The 17,948-nt window shown below is 44.1% G+C and overlaps 1 protein-coding gene across 1 annotated transcript; it reads left to right on the forward strand.

Annotated features, from left to right (window-relative positions):
- Positions 1 to 393: 393 nt before the first annotated feature.
- DER1 (DERLIN-1) lies at positions 394 to 16,953 on the forward strand. The gene is made up of 7 exons (XM_088957660.1): positions 394 to 1,042; positions 11,066 to 11,201; positions 13,624 to 13,697; positions 14,067 to 14,160; positions 14,540 to 14,668; positions 14,787 to 14,947; positions 16,444 to 16,953. Exons 1-7 carry the CDS (start codon positions 1,026 to 1,028, stop codon positions 16,553 to 16,555), a joined length of 723 nt encoding a protein of 240 aa, XP_088813786.1. The 5' UTR covers positions 394 to 1,025; the 3' UTR covers positions 16,556 to 16,953.
- Positions 16,954 to 17,948: the final 995 nt, after the last annotated feature.

A 17,948-nucleotide genomic window follows, 5' to 3' on the forward strand; every position in this document is an offset into this window, starting at 1 on the left:
CTTTTTAACTTTTAAAATTTTAGATTTATCAAATGCCACTTTATTTGTGGTAAAAGCCATATAACAGAATTAGGATTAGGTGAATGTGATGGTTGTGTTTTGGGTTGTGAAATGCTCGACACCAATCATAATTGTGAATTGAGAAATATTGTATGACTGTAGGCTATACGCATCATTTTATGACTGTTGTGGAATATTATTATTGGTTCTAACGCATCAAAAAAAGTGCAAACCATGGTCTAGTTTAGTGGTGAAATTGGGGTTGGCCCGATTATCATTCTATATTGGGCAAGTTTAGATATGCTCCTCATAGATTGCATCTCACACCATGTTTGGCCATGCATCTAGAACATCGTACTTGAATATATTTATTGGTGGGAAGATACTCCCAACGCACGAGGTGGGATATGCTCTTCACCCAACGTGTCTTACAATGACCACCGTGCATTGGGAACATTTCCCGTACGGATACGGAAATGTTCCCAATGCACAGTGGAGTTTGCCTGTTAGGCGCCATGAATAAGGAACAGATCCGATCTCCCGATGCACGGCTACTGTGAGGTGAGTGTGAGGTACTCTCCGTGAGCAGCAGATCCAAACTCGCTTCGGGCTGAGGCCTTTGGTGTGAGAAGCAGATCCGAACTCGATTCGGGCTGAGGCCTATGGGGCCGGGCCATTACCGTTCAACTTTGACAGAAGCCCAAACCGAGACCGCCCATTTTGCACCCCGCTGTCCGCATCACTGTGCATCCAATCAGCGAAGAACACCTCTTAGGAACCAATTAGACATAGACAACTGTTGCTTTTCAATGGCAGCTGTCCCTCAACGATTGGCAGGATGACAGCAGATACGAACTCGTGCGAAGGTGGGAACCGTGAAACGATTAAACGAGAAGCTTCTGAGTTCTGACGCAGGTGGTAATGGCGCTTGTATTTCAGTTTTGCATTTCTCTCTGAAATTCGAAGGTTCAGAGATCTTTGAAGTGATTTCTGTTTCGATATTCGTTCAAGCCAGTGCTTACGCAATGTCTTCTCCTGCAGAGTAATCACCTTCTCCATCTCTTTCTTTTCATGCCCTCTCCCACCCCAGTTCCAGAATCCAGATGCATATTACTCCCTTTCTCATTTCTATTGGCCTCATATATTTATAACAATTCTAAGAGCTTCCTAGAATTGGTCATCGATGCCAAAACCTCAGATCCTTATGATTATTCCTTTACTTTAAAATTCATTTTATTTGCATTTCCTTTTGTATAAATTACTGAATGAAGTTCTGGTTTAATGATTCTGATAATCTTGATATATTCTATTCATAAGATGAAACTTTTGTGCCGCAATTATAATTCCAATTCATCCTTTTGCTTTTCCCCTGTTGTTGTTTTATGAACTCTTGGGCTGTGTACGATATGCTCTTTATGTAATTGTTACATAAATTTTGTGGGAGGTGTTGTCGCCATTTACTTGTTTTCATATGAGCGTATTTTATTTGGGTGAACAATTTGATAACTGCTGCTTAGGTTTCAATAATTCATCCTTCGGTTAATACTGCAGACTTTTGTTCATTGATAATGGCTTTTTGATGTGGTCTTAATCTGGTTAAGATGGACCGGTTGTTGTTAAGTCCGTGGTTATTGTTGATAATGGCTCTCAATGCTGTTCTCGAATATTCAGTGGTTTGAACCTACCTCCTTAGTCCTGACTGAAGGAGCACAGTGTACTTAGATGCTGTTGTTTTCCCTTTACACTCCTAACTTATCTGTTCCCTTTTCCCCTTTTTGTTTTCAATTTATGGAGGATCATATATAGATTTGCCACTGGTTGGATGAATGAACATTGTTTAATTGTTGATATCCGTACTGTGCGAACTTGATCTTACTAGGTTTAGTAAAGGACCTGGTTGGTGATGGTTTAATCTCTTAGAATGAAGAAATAAATGATGCAAGTGCTCAAACAGTGAAACTTACAATTTAATAAGTAGAAAACAGGAGTGATAGCTTATACACCTATTGGTCTCTAAGAATAAAAAATGAGTGGATGATTCTGGGCAGTATCACTGATATGCCTAACCACTGGAGAGGTCATGGATTTGGAATAAGAGACAAAATCCACTGGAAAGCTAATAGTCCACATGTTCATGTGAAGTATTCAGAAGAAATGCATATATGTATCAATGTTTTAAAATGTGGAGGCGTGACATGAGGCATTCCACTACTTAGAGGCGTGACATGAGGCATTCCACTACTTAGAGGCGTGAGGCGTAGTTCAGAATGCAAGAGGCATAAGCCTCCCGAACACAAGGAGGCGTAAGCCTCCTTAAGAGGAGGGGGTTAGGATGAGGATGAAGAGGAAGGGGGGATCTCATTTTTTCTTTATTTTAATAAAAGTCTTTTATACTAAGAAGAATAAAGATGCATAACATTAGTTGAAGGGGGGGGGGTCTTGTCGAAGCAGGGGGCAAAGTGGCAAACCACTTTCTTTCCCCTTATCTTTTCTTCCCTTCCCTTTCCTTTTCTCTTTTTTTCTCCTCTTTCTTTTTCTTTCCCTTCCCTTTCTTTTCCTTTCCTTTCCTTTCCTTTTTTTCTTTTTTTTTTCTGTCTTTTTATATAAGATGTGCATGAGGCGCATGAGGCGTATGCCTCTAGCACGCCTCATGAAAAAAGCACAAGAGGCATACGCCTCAGAGGTGTCAGCGCCTCTGGCATACACCTCAGGGCATTTTGGGAGCGCCTCGCCTGGAGGCATGCCTCCCATGCCTTTTAAAACACTGATATGTATCTCTTAGAATGTGGAGTCCTCTTTGGAGGTTTTGAGGAGTAGAGTTCTGCTTTGCCTCAGTTCCCGGATGTTGGCTGTTTATGAGTTTAAAGTCATTCCAGCTATTGACCAGAGAAGAAAGCTTCCATAGATTGGCCAATTTTTTTCCAGGATGACCATCAGGAGAACTTTAATTTCCCTTCATGTGGAAAGACAAGTGAAGCTTGCATTTAATGGATGCTCAAAAGGGGAGCCTGGAGCTGGCAGAAGTTGGAGGTGTCTTGTTCAGCGAACTTGATAGTCTTGTTAGCATTAGTGCCCCGATTGGAGATGTGGATTCCATGGAAGCAGAAGTTAGGACTGTCTTAAGACTCTTAAGTGGCATCAATAGTTAAGCAATTATATCTCTCATAATTGGCTATTGAGGTGACTCGGAAGTTCTATGGAATGTTGTCAAAGGGTGGTGATGGAGCGCGATCCGGCCGGTCTTAGCTGTCCGCTGCCTTGCTTCAGAACAGGGTAGCAGGGAACCTGAAACGGAGGAGATGGGGAAGCTCCGGGGGGAACCGGTGTAGAGGCTCCGAAGCTCAAGTTAGAATCCTTCAAAAGCAAGGTAATACCAGATAGCGCAAAGTTTGCATACCTCCGTTGTCGGGGGGCAGGGGGCTCTTATAGTCACTTCGTACACTCGTCCCGAGGCCCTTGTCAGGTCAAGTATGATTACCCTTGTGCTTGTCAATTCGGCCGTAGTCCTTTCTGTTGAGACAGAACCGTCACTGCCTAACCGTCATCTAACCGGAGATGGCGGTGTCAGTGGCGGTGGCAGGTGGCCGTTTAGGGTGCTACCGCCAAACGTCAGATCCCAACTCAGTCAGGCGCGGCGCCCTTGGGCACGAACTTAGTGTCAGGCGTGGTACGACTTGTTTGGTTTTAGTGCCAAGTGATGCGAAGTGCTGAGCGAGGCGGTCTTGAGCTCGGAGGTATCTATAGGGCAGGTCAGTTCAGCGAAGTGTATCCCGAGCTGTTACAAGGTGGGTCAGTTCGGCGAAGTGTATCCCGAGCTGTTACAAGGTGGGTCAGTTCGGCGAAGTGTATCCCGAGCTGTGACAAGGTGGGTCAGTTCGGCGAAGTGTGTCTCGAGCTGTTACAAGGTGGGTCAGTTCGGCGAAGTGTATCCCGAGCTGTTACAAGGTGGGTCAGTTCGGCGAAGTGTATCCCAAGCTGTTACAAGGTGGGTCAGTTCGGCGAAGTGTGTCCCGAGCTGTTACACGGTGGGTCAGTTCGGGCCCCCGGTAGGGAGCTCAGTCCGCTAGTGTCCCCTTGTTCCCACCTAGGCTTGGCCCCTTCTGCCGAGCTGTTGTTTCTGCCACGTGTCACGTAATAGAGAGGTCGTGCCAAATCTTCCTTCATCAATTGCCCCCCACTCCTTGAGCCGGGGGTCTTGCCATGGTGCGGGGAGTTTTCGCGAGGTAGCAGGTGGATTTGTCCCGTCCTTCGAAACTTCACTGCATGAGACGCTTTTGCTAGGGTTCTTTCGGTTTTCGAGAAGGCTGGAAACGTGCTTACTCAAGAACGCTGGTGGTCGTGACAGCGCGCGTTTTAAATTTCAAACCAATTCGCGCCGCTGGGACGTGACAACGGGTCATTTCAAAAAGGCGCGCCACTGCTGTACGTGCGTGGGCGACTGTCAGGGAGACGTGTGGCGCGTCAGTTTCGAAAAGACGCGTGTCGAAGCGACGTCGGTTTCAAAAAGATGTGCGCTGACGTTTCGCTTTTTTCAGAAAGACGTGCGCCAATCACGTCTCGACCTTAAGGGTTGTGCGGTCGGTAAGAACGTGGGCCGTCGGATCGTCTTCGGTCTGCACGGTCAATTCTTGGTTACTGTAGCTATAAATAGTGGGGGACCCCGGTTGGTTTGTCACTTCTGTGGTTTGTCTACTGAGTTCACGTCCAACCTTTCAGCTCGCGTCAAGTCTTTTCCAGCTCGCGTCAAGGCTGGTTACAGTCTTCACGGTTCTTTGGCTTGTTCTTCAAACTTTCCGGTGAGTACTTTCCTGAATCCATCTTTTCCCCAATGTCTAGCTTTGATAGCTCAAACGATTCTTCGAGTAGGGCCGACGTAGGTTCCACCAACCGAGTCGTGTCCCCAAACTGCCTCAGTGATCCTGAGGTGGAGCTTGAGGACTATGAACCAGTAGGCCGAGTTGCTTCGAGCAGTTTGGCGTCTACCTCCCACCGAGGTCGGATGCTAGACAGGTTTGGTCCTTCGACCATGACGCCTGAGGGGCTTCAATCCATACTTCTGTCTTACAATCTTCCTGGGGGGTACACATATTTTATTCCTTCGGGTAGCTTTCCTTGGGAACACGGTCCAGACGAGATCGTGATTTTTCGAGAGCAGCTCGCTGCAGGGTTGCGGCTTCCTTTCCATCCCCTTCTCGTCGAAGTCATAAACCACTTCGGTGTCACCATTGGCCAGCTTCATCCGAACTCTATTCGGAACCTGGTGGGGACAGTTTCCCTTTTTTGCGAGCAAAACTTCCCCTTAGACTTAGAGATATTCTCCTCTATCTTGATGCTCAAGAGACAGGTGGGTTCTCTTCCTGGGGGGAGACGGGCGTATTACCTTTCTCCTCGCTAGGGTTTTAAGCTTCTGCACGATCTTCCTAATAAGGTCCCGGCTTGGAAGCGGGACTACTTCGGCGTGCGAAGTGCACAAGGATAGCCCTTTTAGACCGGGTGGGGTGATGCCGCTCCTGACTTGGGCGTAACTCTCGATAAAGAGACGGTGAAGGGTCTCCGGCAATGGGCACGGCAAGGCTTAAATTGCCACCACTACTTAACGGAGGCTAAGCTTATTGCAGCCGCCCTGAGTTCGGGTAGGTTTCTAGCTATGCGGTTTCTTGCTTGCTTTGTTATTCCATTTTTTCTGATGAACTCGTTTCTGCAGGTGTGATGGACGCGGAGAGAACTCGTGGGGGGCACTTGTTTCAAGGTATGAAGAGGAGGAAGCGGGTCGCCAAGCGAACTCGTACCGAGCTGCCCCTGGATGAGGAGCTCCAAGTTCCAGACCATACGCCGGAGGATCTGCCCAGGGAGCCCGAAGTGACTCCACCGGTGCACGAAACTGCCAGGGCGCCTTACGCTGAGGCCACTCATACGGGCGCTCCTGCGTACTCAAGTGCTCCTGCTCACTCCGGGTCTGCTCATACGCGGGCTGGGCCCTCAGGCTCGGGAGCTCAAGGGGAGTTTAGGAGCGTGTTGACGCCGAACTACGCTCTTCAGAAGAGTAGGGACGCTACTTTCCCTGAGGAGGTCGCGGCGTGGACCGATCTTCCCTTGAATCAGGTCACTTGCCGCGCCGTAACACATGCCATGATGGTAAGTTAGATTCTGTCTTCCTTTTTTATTCTGTTGCTTCTGCTGTCATTTGCTCACTTGTTTCTTTTGGTAGGTGAATTCTTCAATTCATGCCTTGGCGGCCCAAGTGGAGAGGAGCTCGCGATAGGCGCGAGCTGCTGAGGCTGCCGCTCATGCTGCTGAAGAAGCTTTTCGTGCTGCAGAGGCAAATACCCGGGCTGCTGAGGCGGCTGCTTACGCTGCTGAAGAGGCTGCTCGCGTCGCGATGGCCAGGCAGGCGAGGTCTCAGCGTGACGCCGAGGCCATGGGGGTAGTTGTCAAGCATATGGCGGACTTGAAGTTGGATTTGCAGCATCAAGTCGAATATCTTCAGGAGGACATCAGGGAGAGAACACAGATTTTTTCCCAAGGCATTGAAGATGCCAAGAAGAAGGCAATTGAAGATTACATTGCCTCTATGCGTTTTGACGATCTGATGGTGGACTCTTACAGGAGGGGGTTCAAGTTGAGCCGGTGGATGATCCGGAATACGTACCCCGACCTCGATGTAAGTGCCATAACCACTTCGCGTATAACTCTGAAGGAGAGGCAGGGCCTTCGGGTGTTGTTGAAGTGCCTTCCGATGACGAAGAAGTGGCTCCGGGCATGTAAATTTTTTTTTTTTTTTTGCCAATGTACTGTTTCTTGCAATGGAGTGTCTTTTTCCCCTTGCTCATCTTCCCCGAACTGCTTCTTTGCCGGGTTATTAAATTTCCGCGGTCTTTTATGCCACGAACTGATTTCTTGCCGAGCTGATAATGTGCTCTTCTGTGTCTACGCCGAAGTTCCTCTTGGCTTGCCCTGTGGCACATAGGGCCTGATTTCGTCCACTTCGCTTGGTGGTTTATAGGTAGTATCGCCTTAAGTTCACGATGTTCCACGTTCGAGGTACTTGTTTGCCTTCCAAAGTTTCGAGTCCGTATGTGCCTCCGAGCGCTCTTTTTTACTTTATAGGGCCCTTCCCAATTAGGTCCAAGCTTGCCCATGCCGGGTTCGGGCACCATAACCTTACGAAGGACCAGGTCGCCGACTCGGAAGCTTCGTTGCTTAACTCTGCTATTGTAGTAGCGAGTTACCTGCTGCTGGTATGCCACTGTTCGGATGTGCGCGAGGTCCCTTTCCTTGTCCAGTAGGTCGAGGTTGGTACGTAGCTCGTCTTCGTTCGTCCAATCGTCGTATGTCTCAAATCGCAACGTTGGTATTTCGATTCGGCCGGGATCACTGCTTCAGTGCCGTAGGTGAGGTTGAAGGGGGTATCTCTCGTGGCTGCTTTTTTGGTAGTTCGGTGAGCCCATAAGACACTTGGTAGCTCTTCGTCCCACAATCCCTTAGCTCGATCCAGACGTGCTTTCAGTCCGTGCAAGATGGCTCTGTTCATTACTTCCGTCTGACCGTTTGCTTGCGGGTGCGCGACTGACGTGAAATTTTGCCGAATCCCCATGCTCTGGCACCACTCTTGGAACTTGATATCCTCGAACTGTTTGCCGTTGTCGGAGATTAGTACTCGAGGTAACCCGAACCGACATACTATGTTCTTCCAAAAGAAGTTCTGTATGTTTCGAGCCGTAACAGTTGCCAGAGGTTCGGCTTCTATCCACTTCGTAAAGTAATCTACTGCAACAACTAAGAATTTTCTTCCGCCTGTTGCTGGTGGGAATGGCCCTAGGAGGTCGATGCCCCATTGTGCGAAGGGCCACGAGCTGGCGAGGTATTTGAGGTCAGAGGCAGGTTGATGGTGGATGTTAGCGTGCTTCTAACACTTGTCGCATTTCCAGACGAGCTCGACAGCTTCTGCCTTCATCGTTGGCCAGTAGTATCCTTGTCGAAGTGCCTTTTGGGCGAGTGCTCTGCCCCCCAAGTGTCCGCCGCACAGGCCTTCATGAGTGTCGCGGAGTACGAACTCGGCTTCGGTAGGTCGCAGGCAACGCAAATAGGGGAGCGTGTATGACCGTCGATATAACCATTCGTCTATTATGACGTATTTGGTCGCCTGGCGCTGCACCCTCTTGGCCGCATTGCGTTCTGCAGGGAGGGTTACGTCTATCAAGAAGCTCGCGAGTGGATCGATCCAGCTCGGCTCTGCTTCTAAGACGGGAGCGACCTCCTCTGTCCCCCCGAGAATACTAGGCCGAGGTAAGTCCTCTATGTACACAGTTCTCATGTTGTTGTGACTCGTACTGGCTAACCGGGACAGGGCGTCGGCCTCAGTGTTTTCTGACCTCGGGATTTGCCTGATGATGTGTGACCGGAAGTTGAGCAGGGCTTCTTTTACTTTGGCCAAATATGCGATCATGGAGAGATCGCGTGCTTCGTACTCGCCGGTAACTTGGTTCACCACGAGCTGAGAATCGCTGCAGATGACCAAGTGTTTTGCCTTTACCTTTCGCGCTAGGTCCAGCCCGGCGATCAGTGCTTCGTACTCTGCCTCGTTGTTGGATGCCGCGAACTCAAAGCGTAGTGCGTATTCTAATTTTGTGCCGCTCGGGCCGCACAAGACTATTCCAGCTCCGCTGCCTTACCGGTTCGAGGAACCATCCACGTGAAGGATCCAGGGCTCCTCATCCCAGTTCGCGCTTCGCCTGACCAAGAGAGATGCCACACTGGCTGCTACTTCACGGGGTTCGGACTCTATGGGCTCAGGAGCTCCGGGTTTGCCCGAACTGGGGACCTCGGGTTCGACCTGTGGGGCTTCGTGGCTGAAAGTGCACTCGGCGATAAAATCTGCCAAAGCTTGGGCCTTGATAGCGGTTCTCGGTTTGTACTGGAGGTCGTACTCGCTGAGTTTGATGGCCCATTTCGTCAGTCGACCGGAGACCTCGGGTTTGAGTAAAAGTTTGTCTAAGAGGTTTGTCAGTTAGGACGATGACGGTGTGAGCCTGGAAGTATGGGCGGAGTTTCCGAGCTGCTATTACTAGGACGTATGCTAGTTTTTCTATCTCCGGGTACCTTGCCTCTGCTCCCTGCAAAATTTTACTAACATAATAGATGGGTCGTTGGACCCGGTCTGTTTCTTTTATCAGTACCGAACTGACCGCCTCGTCGCTCGCCGAGAGGTACAGTTCTAAGACTTCGCCCACCTCGGGCCGGGCTAAGGTTGGCACACTAGTGAGGTAACCTTTCAGTTCGTTCAACGCGAACTAGCAGTCCAGGGTCCAATCGAACCCTTTGCCTTTGATTGCCTTGAAGAAGGGTAGGCAGCGGTCTGCTGACTTAGACAAGAAGCGGCTTAAAGCGGCTATGCGGTCGTTTAGCCTTTGAACCTCTTTTACTTTCCGAGGTGGTTTCATATCTAGAATGGCTTTTATTTTGTCTGGGTTGGCCTCAATACCGCGCCGAAAGGGGGATGGTGAACTGTCCAACGCACACTACGGGGACTTGAAGTTGCTCCCCGGTGGTGTTTGTCTCCGTGCCACGTCCGGTGTTGCTGGAGGAGGCCATGAGTGGGGTCTTTTGAAGAAAAGGGGGTTATCGAAGTTTGGAGGGAGGCTTTTTGCAGCGTTTCCCATAGACGGTGCCAATTGATGGAGCGCGATCCGGCCGGTCTTAGCTGTCCGCTGCCTTGCTTCCGAACGGGGTAGCAGGGAACCTGAAACGGAGGAGATGGGGAAGCTCCGGGGGGAACCCGGTGTAGAGGCTCCGAAGCTCAAGTTAGAATCCTTCAAAAGCAAGGCAATACCAGATAGCGCAAAGTTTGCATACCTCCGTTGTCGGGGGGCAGGGGGCTCTTATAGTCACTTCGTACACTCGTCCCGGGGCCCTTGTCAGGTCAAGTATGATTACCCTTGTGCTTGTCAATTCGGCCGTCGTCCTTTCTGCTGAGACAAAACCGTCACTGCCTAACCGTCATCTAACCGGAGATGGCGGTGTTAGTGGCGGTGGCAGGTGGCCGTTTAGGGTGCTACCACCAAACGTCAGATCCCAAGTCAGTCAGGCGCGGCGCCCTTGGGCACGAACTTAGTGTCAAGCGTGGTACGACTTGTTTGGTTTTAGTGCCAAGTGATGCGAAGAGCTGAGCGAGGCAGTCTTGAGCTCGGAGGTATCTATAGGGCAGGTCAGCTCGGCGAAGTGTATCCCGAGTTGTTACAAGGTGGGTCAGTTCGGCGAAGTGTATCCCGAGCTGTTACAAGGTGGGTCAGTTCGGCGAAGTGTGTCCCGAGCTGTTACAAGGTGGGTCAGTTCGGTGAAGTGTATCCCGAGCTGTTACAAGGTGGGTCAGTTCGGTGAAGTGTGTCCCGAGCTGTTACACGGTGGGTCAGTTCGGGCCCCCGGTAGGGAGCTCAGTCCGCTAGTGTCCCCTTGTTCCCGCCTAGGCTTGGCCCCTTCTGCCGAGCTGTTGTTTCTGCCACATGTCACGTAATAGAGAGGTCGGGCCAAATCTTCCTTTATCAGGTGGGCAGTGGACCATGGCATCTAAAGCACCTATCAAACTATAGGTGGGGGACCTTAGCAGGCTTATGATCAGAAATGTTGGAGTCCTAAGGAAATGTATAGTGTAGCGGATCTCTTGGAAATTTGGGAATAGTAGGGGCTTTCTTTTATACAGAGAGCTGTATGTTCATATCTTGTGCATCATTGCACGTCCTCTCATCTACTCTGGTTTCTTGATATATCACACACACACAGACATATTACCTTATCAACTGTATCAAGAAACTTTGATTTCTGCCAGTTGACCAAGTATACTTGATCCAAACCAACAAGTAAACAAATCCTTGTCCAAACTATTTATGACTGCCTATGCAAATGCTGTTTCATAATTCCATTTATTAAGGGAAATATATTCTGTTAATTGGAGTTTAGCTAAGCCATGTTGCAAATCATGTATGCACCTATTTTTTTAAACTCTATTTTGAGTTTTTTACTAACCCCAATAACCATCATAACATTCCTTATTATGCTTTTTCTTCACCAGATTCTATAAGTCGCTTCCACCTGTTAGCAAGGCCTATGGAACCCTGTGTTTGTTGGCTACCACAGCATTTCACTTGGGACTATATCATGCTGAAGATATTGAACTCTTATACCCACTTGTGTTCTCTCATTTTCAGGTACAGCTTTCTACATTTGTTGATTTTCTGATATTTATTGAAGCATACCAGCAGTACCACTATCAATATCGGATTCATTTTGGCACATCTAATGCAATGATTAACTAGATTGTATAGAATTTAAACAGTTCTTTAAGTTTGGCTTAAAGCCTTGGCTTTTAAATTTTTAAAATTCATTTCTTTTGGAACTTCTAATTCTAATCAAACTGACCATCTTTACCCTATTTCCTCACTAATTGCTTCTGCACATTTCCTTCTTAGTTCCCTAATACTCAGGTCCTAATGATAACTTCCTCCTATTTATTTTCCTATCTTAACCTCTTTCCTTGAAAATGAAAGGCTTCTTATTTGTATTTCTCATCCCAGCTCTACAAACTTGCTTCTGCCAGGAAACTCTAAAATTTTGAAAACTTCTATTACAAGCCCTGATTTCCTGGGCCCACTGTGACAAACTATGGTTTCTTGATAGCCCAGCATGTAAGATATTTATTGCTGAATGAATTGATGCAACCAGATTTTAGGGATGAAGACATTGTCAGAGAATAAATTTTAGCATGCTAATTTCAATCAGAAGAGTTTTTATGAAATCAATTTTTTTCCTGATTTTCTTAGTAAGATGAATTGCTTTACAGTTCTAGATGAATTGCAAGTTCAGAAAGTTTGTTTCATCGGATTACAGTTTCTTGGTGGTCCTTTATGCAAGGTGGTCATTAGTGATTCAACTCGACAACTTGGAAGAAGATAAAATGTTGCAAAGAATATGGTATGATGAAGTCTAAGAGTACATCAAAAGAAAACAAACAATATGGTATGGTGAAGTCTAAGCCATATCAAAAGAAAACAAAGAATACGGTATGATGAAGTCTAAGTCTGAAAGGGATATTGGCAGCATATTGGAGGAATATATTAAATTTCAAAGCCATCAATTGCGGACCTTGACTGATGCATGTTAGAATGCTTTGTAATCAAAAGATATCCTAAATAGGAGAATGTTGACAAAAGGGGTAATTGCAAGCACCAATTACTTGTATAAACCAAGAAGACAGTCGAGAAGAAATGAAATTGTCAAAGAAGTGAAATGGTAGATTTTCTTTGTGAGGTCTGGAATTATTTAATCACATGCTGAGCACAAATTTCACACATGTTAAAAGGGTTGACAAGGGTTTGTTGAGATGAGTTTGGTTCTGAAGGCTTTCTTAAATGTAGGAGATGGCCAAATAATGTCCTATAGTTGTGGCTCTAAAAATTTAGGGCTAGGAAAGAGAAAATTTAAATCATAGAAATTTAGGATTTTACAATAAAAAAAGGAATATTAGTAAGTGGCTAATGGGAACTAGCTAGGTGTCATTTAGGGTTTTTCAAAATGATATTGAGATTTTAATTTGGAAAGCAATAAATGATAGTGTGGTTTAATGTAGGATGGCAAAAAAGAGATCCATGATTCTATAGTTAGCTTTTTCCTTTTATATTAGTTTTATTAGTGTGGAATCATGACAAAGAAATTGCCAAAATAAGAGAAAAGTCTTTGGCTAGGGTTTTTTGTTTGGTTTATCTTAATGGCCTTTATTTGGCTAGGTTAGAACCTTGTGAAATTTAGGTATGTTGATTAGGATGGAATTAGGGTTGAAAAGGCTGGGCTTATGCCATGAAGAAACCTAAATTGTTAATTTTATAGATTAATGACAAGACAAATAAGGTTTTAATTGAGATGTTAAACATTAATCATTTACCAAGAACCAGTAATAGGAATTCTATGATTTATATTGAGGAAAAACAGACCTTAAATCTGGAATGAAGTAATTTCTGAATAACAGCCAAGAACTTAGAAATAAATAAAAGGATGGGAATTGAGAAAACGTTAATTAATTTCTCCTTCCCAAAGTTCTGACTAGTGCTGCACCTACGTGCAATTTAGAGCCTTGATGGGGTTTCCACTATCAGATATGCACCTCATAGAGTGGGGCATTCAGATATTCCAAGTTTATATTGACTTCCAAAAATTTTTAAAAAGAAAGAAAGAAAGAGGTTTCTTAAGAATTAGTTCTAACAATAGCACCACCACTTAATTGGACCTTGAAACTAAAGTGAAAGCCCTTTAACAGCAAATAATCTCTTTCCATGTAGCTATGCAACTATGATCCTCTAACAATAGGATCTCATGGAATATCTATGAGATCCTTTTGCTGGTTGTGGGAAGCCTTGATGAGCTGAGTTGAATTGGAGTCACACACAGAACATGTATTTAATTTAGAAACTTTATGTATCATTTACCATGAATCTGTATATCATATATGAAAATGTAAATGACATTACTTTTTAGTATACTCTTTTTCTCAATTGATTGGAAAGTTATGATCCTTTTCTTTCACCCTTTTGGGTTCCTCTGTCCCTTTCTGAAACTTTTCTGTTATATTAATTCTAGGTCTGGAGGTTGATTACAAACTTCTTCTTCCTTGGCAAATTTTCTGTCAATTTTGGAATTCGACTCTTAATGATGTAAGTATTAATTCCAGAAGACTAAACATTCAATGCATCAGGAGTATTATGCTTCAATTGATCAAAAAAATGGTTATTTCCACTATTTAATGGGAGCAGTCATTCCTGGATATCCTTTCTTTTATTTTTTGGTTACTATTCATAGCTTGCTTACTCAACGGAGAGAGGCTCACTTGGGTCTGTTTCTGTACGAACTTGGTTGAACAGACAATTTTAGTAATCTCTTTTACTTTTATGAAGGCTTTCTGATATTGTTACTGATTAAAAAAATGCTACGAAGTTACAGCGCTTATTGAAACTTAAGCGAATTTTACATTTTCCATCTGTCGGAACTCACTAGTACCACTTTTTTTTTTTTTTATGCTACAGAGCAAGGTATGGTGTCCAGCTAGAGAGGGGGCCCTTTGAAAGGCGTACTGCAGACTTCTTGTGGATGATGATATTTGGAGCCTTATCATTGTTGGTGTGTGCAAATTTTGCCCTATTATTCAGTATTCTAAGAGCTAATAGTCAAATCAACTCGTAAAGAATCTTCTTATATAAAATTATAAAAAACAGCAAGGCTGTGTTTGGATTTGGTCAACAGTGAAAATGGGGAACATAGAAATTTGATCTACTACTCAGAACTCTGAAAAACTGAGCCATGTGAAATGCAGAAAGCAAAGGACCTTTCTCTCCATCTTCTGCCATTCATCTTGTTAATTTGTCCTGTCTATCTCTGTTGCTGAAATCCAAACGTAGCCTACTGTTCATTACTCTTTTATTTTAAATTTTGTAATCGTGTGGGTGAAATATTGTTACACTTGTTTTTCTCATATTTTGTTTGGACATGGTTTTTCTAGGTGTTATCTGTCATTCCTCTATTATGGACCCCCTTCTTAGGGATTTCACTAGTATTTATGCTTCTTTATGTCTGGAGTAGAGAGTTCCCAAATGCTCAGATCAATATATATGGACTCGTCACGCTCAAGGTATGCTAAATTCTATTTCTTTTGTAGCTCTTTTTCTTTCACATGTGACACTGCTTATTTAGATATTGGTATGACATATTGTTCCTCTTTTGTAAGTATTTAATTTATCTGCTTGCAGGCATTTTATCTACCATGGGCAATGTTTGCTTTGGATGTGATATTTGGTTCACACCTCATGCCAGATATGCTTGGGATCCTAGCGGGACATATATATTACTTCTTCACAGTGTTGCACCCTCTAGCTGGTGGGAAGAACATATTGAAAACTCCTGTATGGGTGTATCCTTGTTTGTTCCCTTTGTTTGGAATACCCCTCTCACCCCACTTTTTTTTCATTATTTTTCTCTTTTTGTAGAGTTCATAATTGTCCATCTAACCTTCAGATTTGATCCAACCTTAGCACTATTGCCTTGAGCCCTGCTTTGCAGATTCATTAATCAGACCAATCATTGATCAAACCCTGACCCAATCTGATTTGGACTTGCTCCACCTAAATATATTAAGTCTGCTCTGCATAATATATGATCCAATAGATACATTATTTACACCCTTTTACAAGTTTTCATGTGAACATTTAACTAAAATCGTTTTGTAATTTGGAGTCTTAGACATGGATACATAATAGGGGCCATCACTTGTTTTAATAGTAAAATCTTGGGCTGGCAAATATCAGAATGCAGATCCAAGTCTGAGAGCACCCACTCTGTAAAAAAAAAAAAAAAGCCCAAGGTTAGGTCCATATCCAGCCCACCCCCCCCAAGACCCCAGGTGGCTGAGACTAACATCGGTAATAGTCTTTAGAGTTTAGACTTGATTGCATAATATTTGTTTGAAGAGGATATTAGAGGAACCCCTCGTGCCAAACTATATCCCTTTTCTATTTCTTTCTTATTCAAACTTCTGTTTTGTCATGCAGCTATGCTCCTTCAGTGTCTTAGTTGTGAAGATTTGGGTGCTGTAGCTTTGATGCATTTGTTGTTTTATTGGATGAGTTTCTAGAACTATTGCCTGATTCTGAAATTTGATGTTTCAGTTTAATAAGGTCTTATTCAATCAGATTCAATGAAATCCAATAAGTTGGCAGATTTTGAATATGCCATCTTTGGAACTCATCATGAGGACTGGATTAGTTCCAGGTGTGTACATCAGACTGGTACTGGATCCATCCTGATCTGATCTATCCAACCTGTTAGGACCCTAAATGGTAGTGGTAACCTGTGGAGTTCAGGCATTTGTACTACCTAAGAGGCATGACAATTTATGGGTGATCCATAGGGGCTTCTTCAGGCATACATTTTAGCTCATTTAACAGACTAGCATCCAATTGATAATACACTTTTTCCAAAACTGCAATGCACTGAACTGGTAGAAAGTATTGGGTCGCGACTGCCAGGTAACTATTATGTTGTTTATATGCAATAAAGGACCTAAGTATTTGCAATCTTGGGCATGTTGTGTTTTGCTTGGCATATCCTATATTGTCTGTTCATACCAAAGAAATTCATGTGTATGTTACTTATCTAATGGGCCAATTGTCAGTTCCCCTTGGTTATGGCTTATTTGCAATTTGACAATATGCCAGATTTATAGGGCTGTATGGATTTGCAAGGCTTGCTAGGAAAAAAAATGTCCACTTGGTATTTTTATGGTTTGTCTGGACTTCATCTTTCCCTAGTTGTGCAAAATGTTATCTGGGTAGTACACAGGTATCATATCTGGTGAAATATGTACATTTCATTTCCTCTGCTGCAAGTTCCATGACTACAATTTTATAGAAATAAACTTGTTGCACGGTGGAACGTGGGACCTAAGGCAAATAGTTCTTCACAGCCGGATAGGGCAACTGGTGTTGCTTTCAGAGGTAGCAGCTATCGGCTCAATGGATAAGCTTGTTCTCTTGCAATCTGGCGGCCCTGAAACATGTACTCTTATGCCATCTTGTTGACTTTTCTGATGATAACACTGCTGGGAATAGCAAGAAGCAACCACTGTAGCAGAGACGCATGAATACCGCTCACTGCTGACACTGCAATTAGCCTTCTCTGTACACTTCTTATACAGAAACCCATGTTTTCTTCTGGTCTAGACTACAAAATTCATCATTAAGAATGATTATTCTGATGTTATTGCAATGACCCTTTAACTGGAAGTTGAAATCTTACTGAACTTCATGTTTGAGTTGCATTCGGCTTGAGATGCAACTACTTTTTTAAATAACCATAAGAACGTGGTTGATGTGTTCAGCATGCATATTAATCCATTTTATGGGCATTTTTTATTTTCAACTTCAAGAGTGCATTCTCCCTTTAAGTAAGTTGCGGTGGGGGGAGTTCGGTCAATGGGAGAGTTTATTATTTTTGATTATTCATTTCTTTGATAAGTATGGGCCCCATGATTAATAAACTTTCCGCTTTGCCTAGAAAAGTGATATAGAATAAAACGCGAAAGATGCGAAAAATTTTATTTGGAACTTCCCGAAATCATTCAAAACGGAATTTTCGCATTTTTTCATGCTCTAATTTTTGACAGCTACATCTATCACGAATCAAACAGAAATAAACCAAAAATTAGTCTGCCTGATTTGTAAACATCTGAAAGACCGCATGAACAGGGGCCCGTAATTAACAAACTTACCACCATGTGAGAAGGTTTTTTTTTATATCTTCTGAAGGGCTACAGAGCGGGAATAACCCATCCCTCCAGCCATAGCCCCTAAACCCAGGTACATATATATGCATAATTGTATAAAAACAATTTGATCATAGAGTTTGGTGGGATTGTCTTGGATCTGTGGACATGGCATTTGGTTGGGCTTTCTCAAAAGATCTTTCAAGCTTCTAAAAATGAAAGACAGCTCAAAAAATCTCTTATCAGTTAGCTTGTTGGTAAAGCATCTCGTTGGCATCTACTTGGTTGTAGCAAGAGACTCTGTAGGATCGATTCCTGCCTTCACCAGGGCCGCCCTTGAAAATGATGACGAATAAACGTATCTTGTAATTTCTTCTAATTGCTTTATAGCTGATAATCATACGATTTAGAATAAACACCTAAGTTTGGAAAAAAAAAAAAAAACTTGGATTGAAGTTTCCTGTATTTTTTGGTCTTTTATGAGCCTCAATTTCTAATTTTCTACAAAAGTCATTTTACCAAGATCTTTCTCAGGCTTTATGGATTTCAGGAACCCAGCCATAGCCTAACCAAATGGTGCTCAAAATTAGGTCCCTGGCTTATCATCAATTGACTATTTTATTGCAGAATAAAAGTTCAGAGAGATAAACCA

This window comes from Nelumbo lutea, chromosome 8 (genome assembly GCF_056320005.1).
Source record: "Nelumbo lutea isolate HS-2025 chromosome 8, American lotus-T2T, whole genome shotgun sequence".
NCBI classification, from domain to species: Eukaryota; Viridiplantae; Streptophyta; class Magnoliopsida; order Proteales; family Nelumbonaceae; genus Nelumbo; species Nelumbo lutea.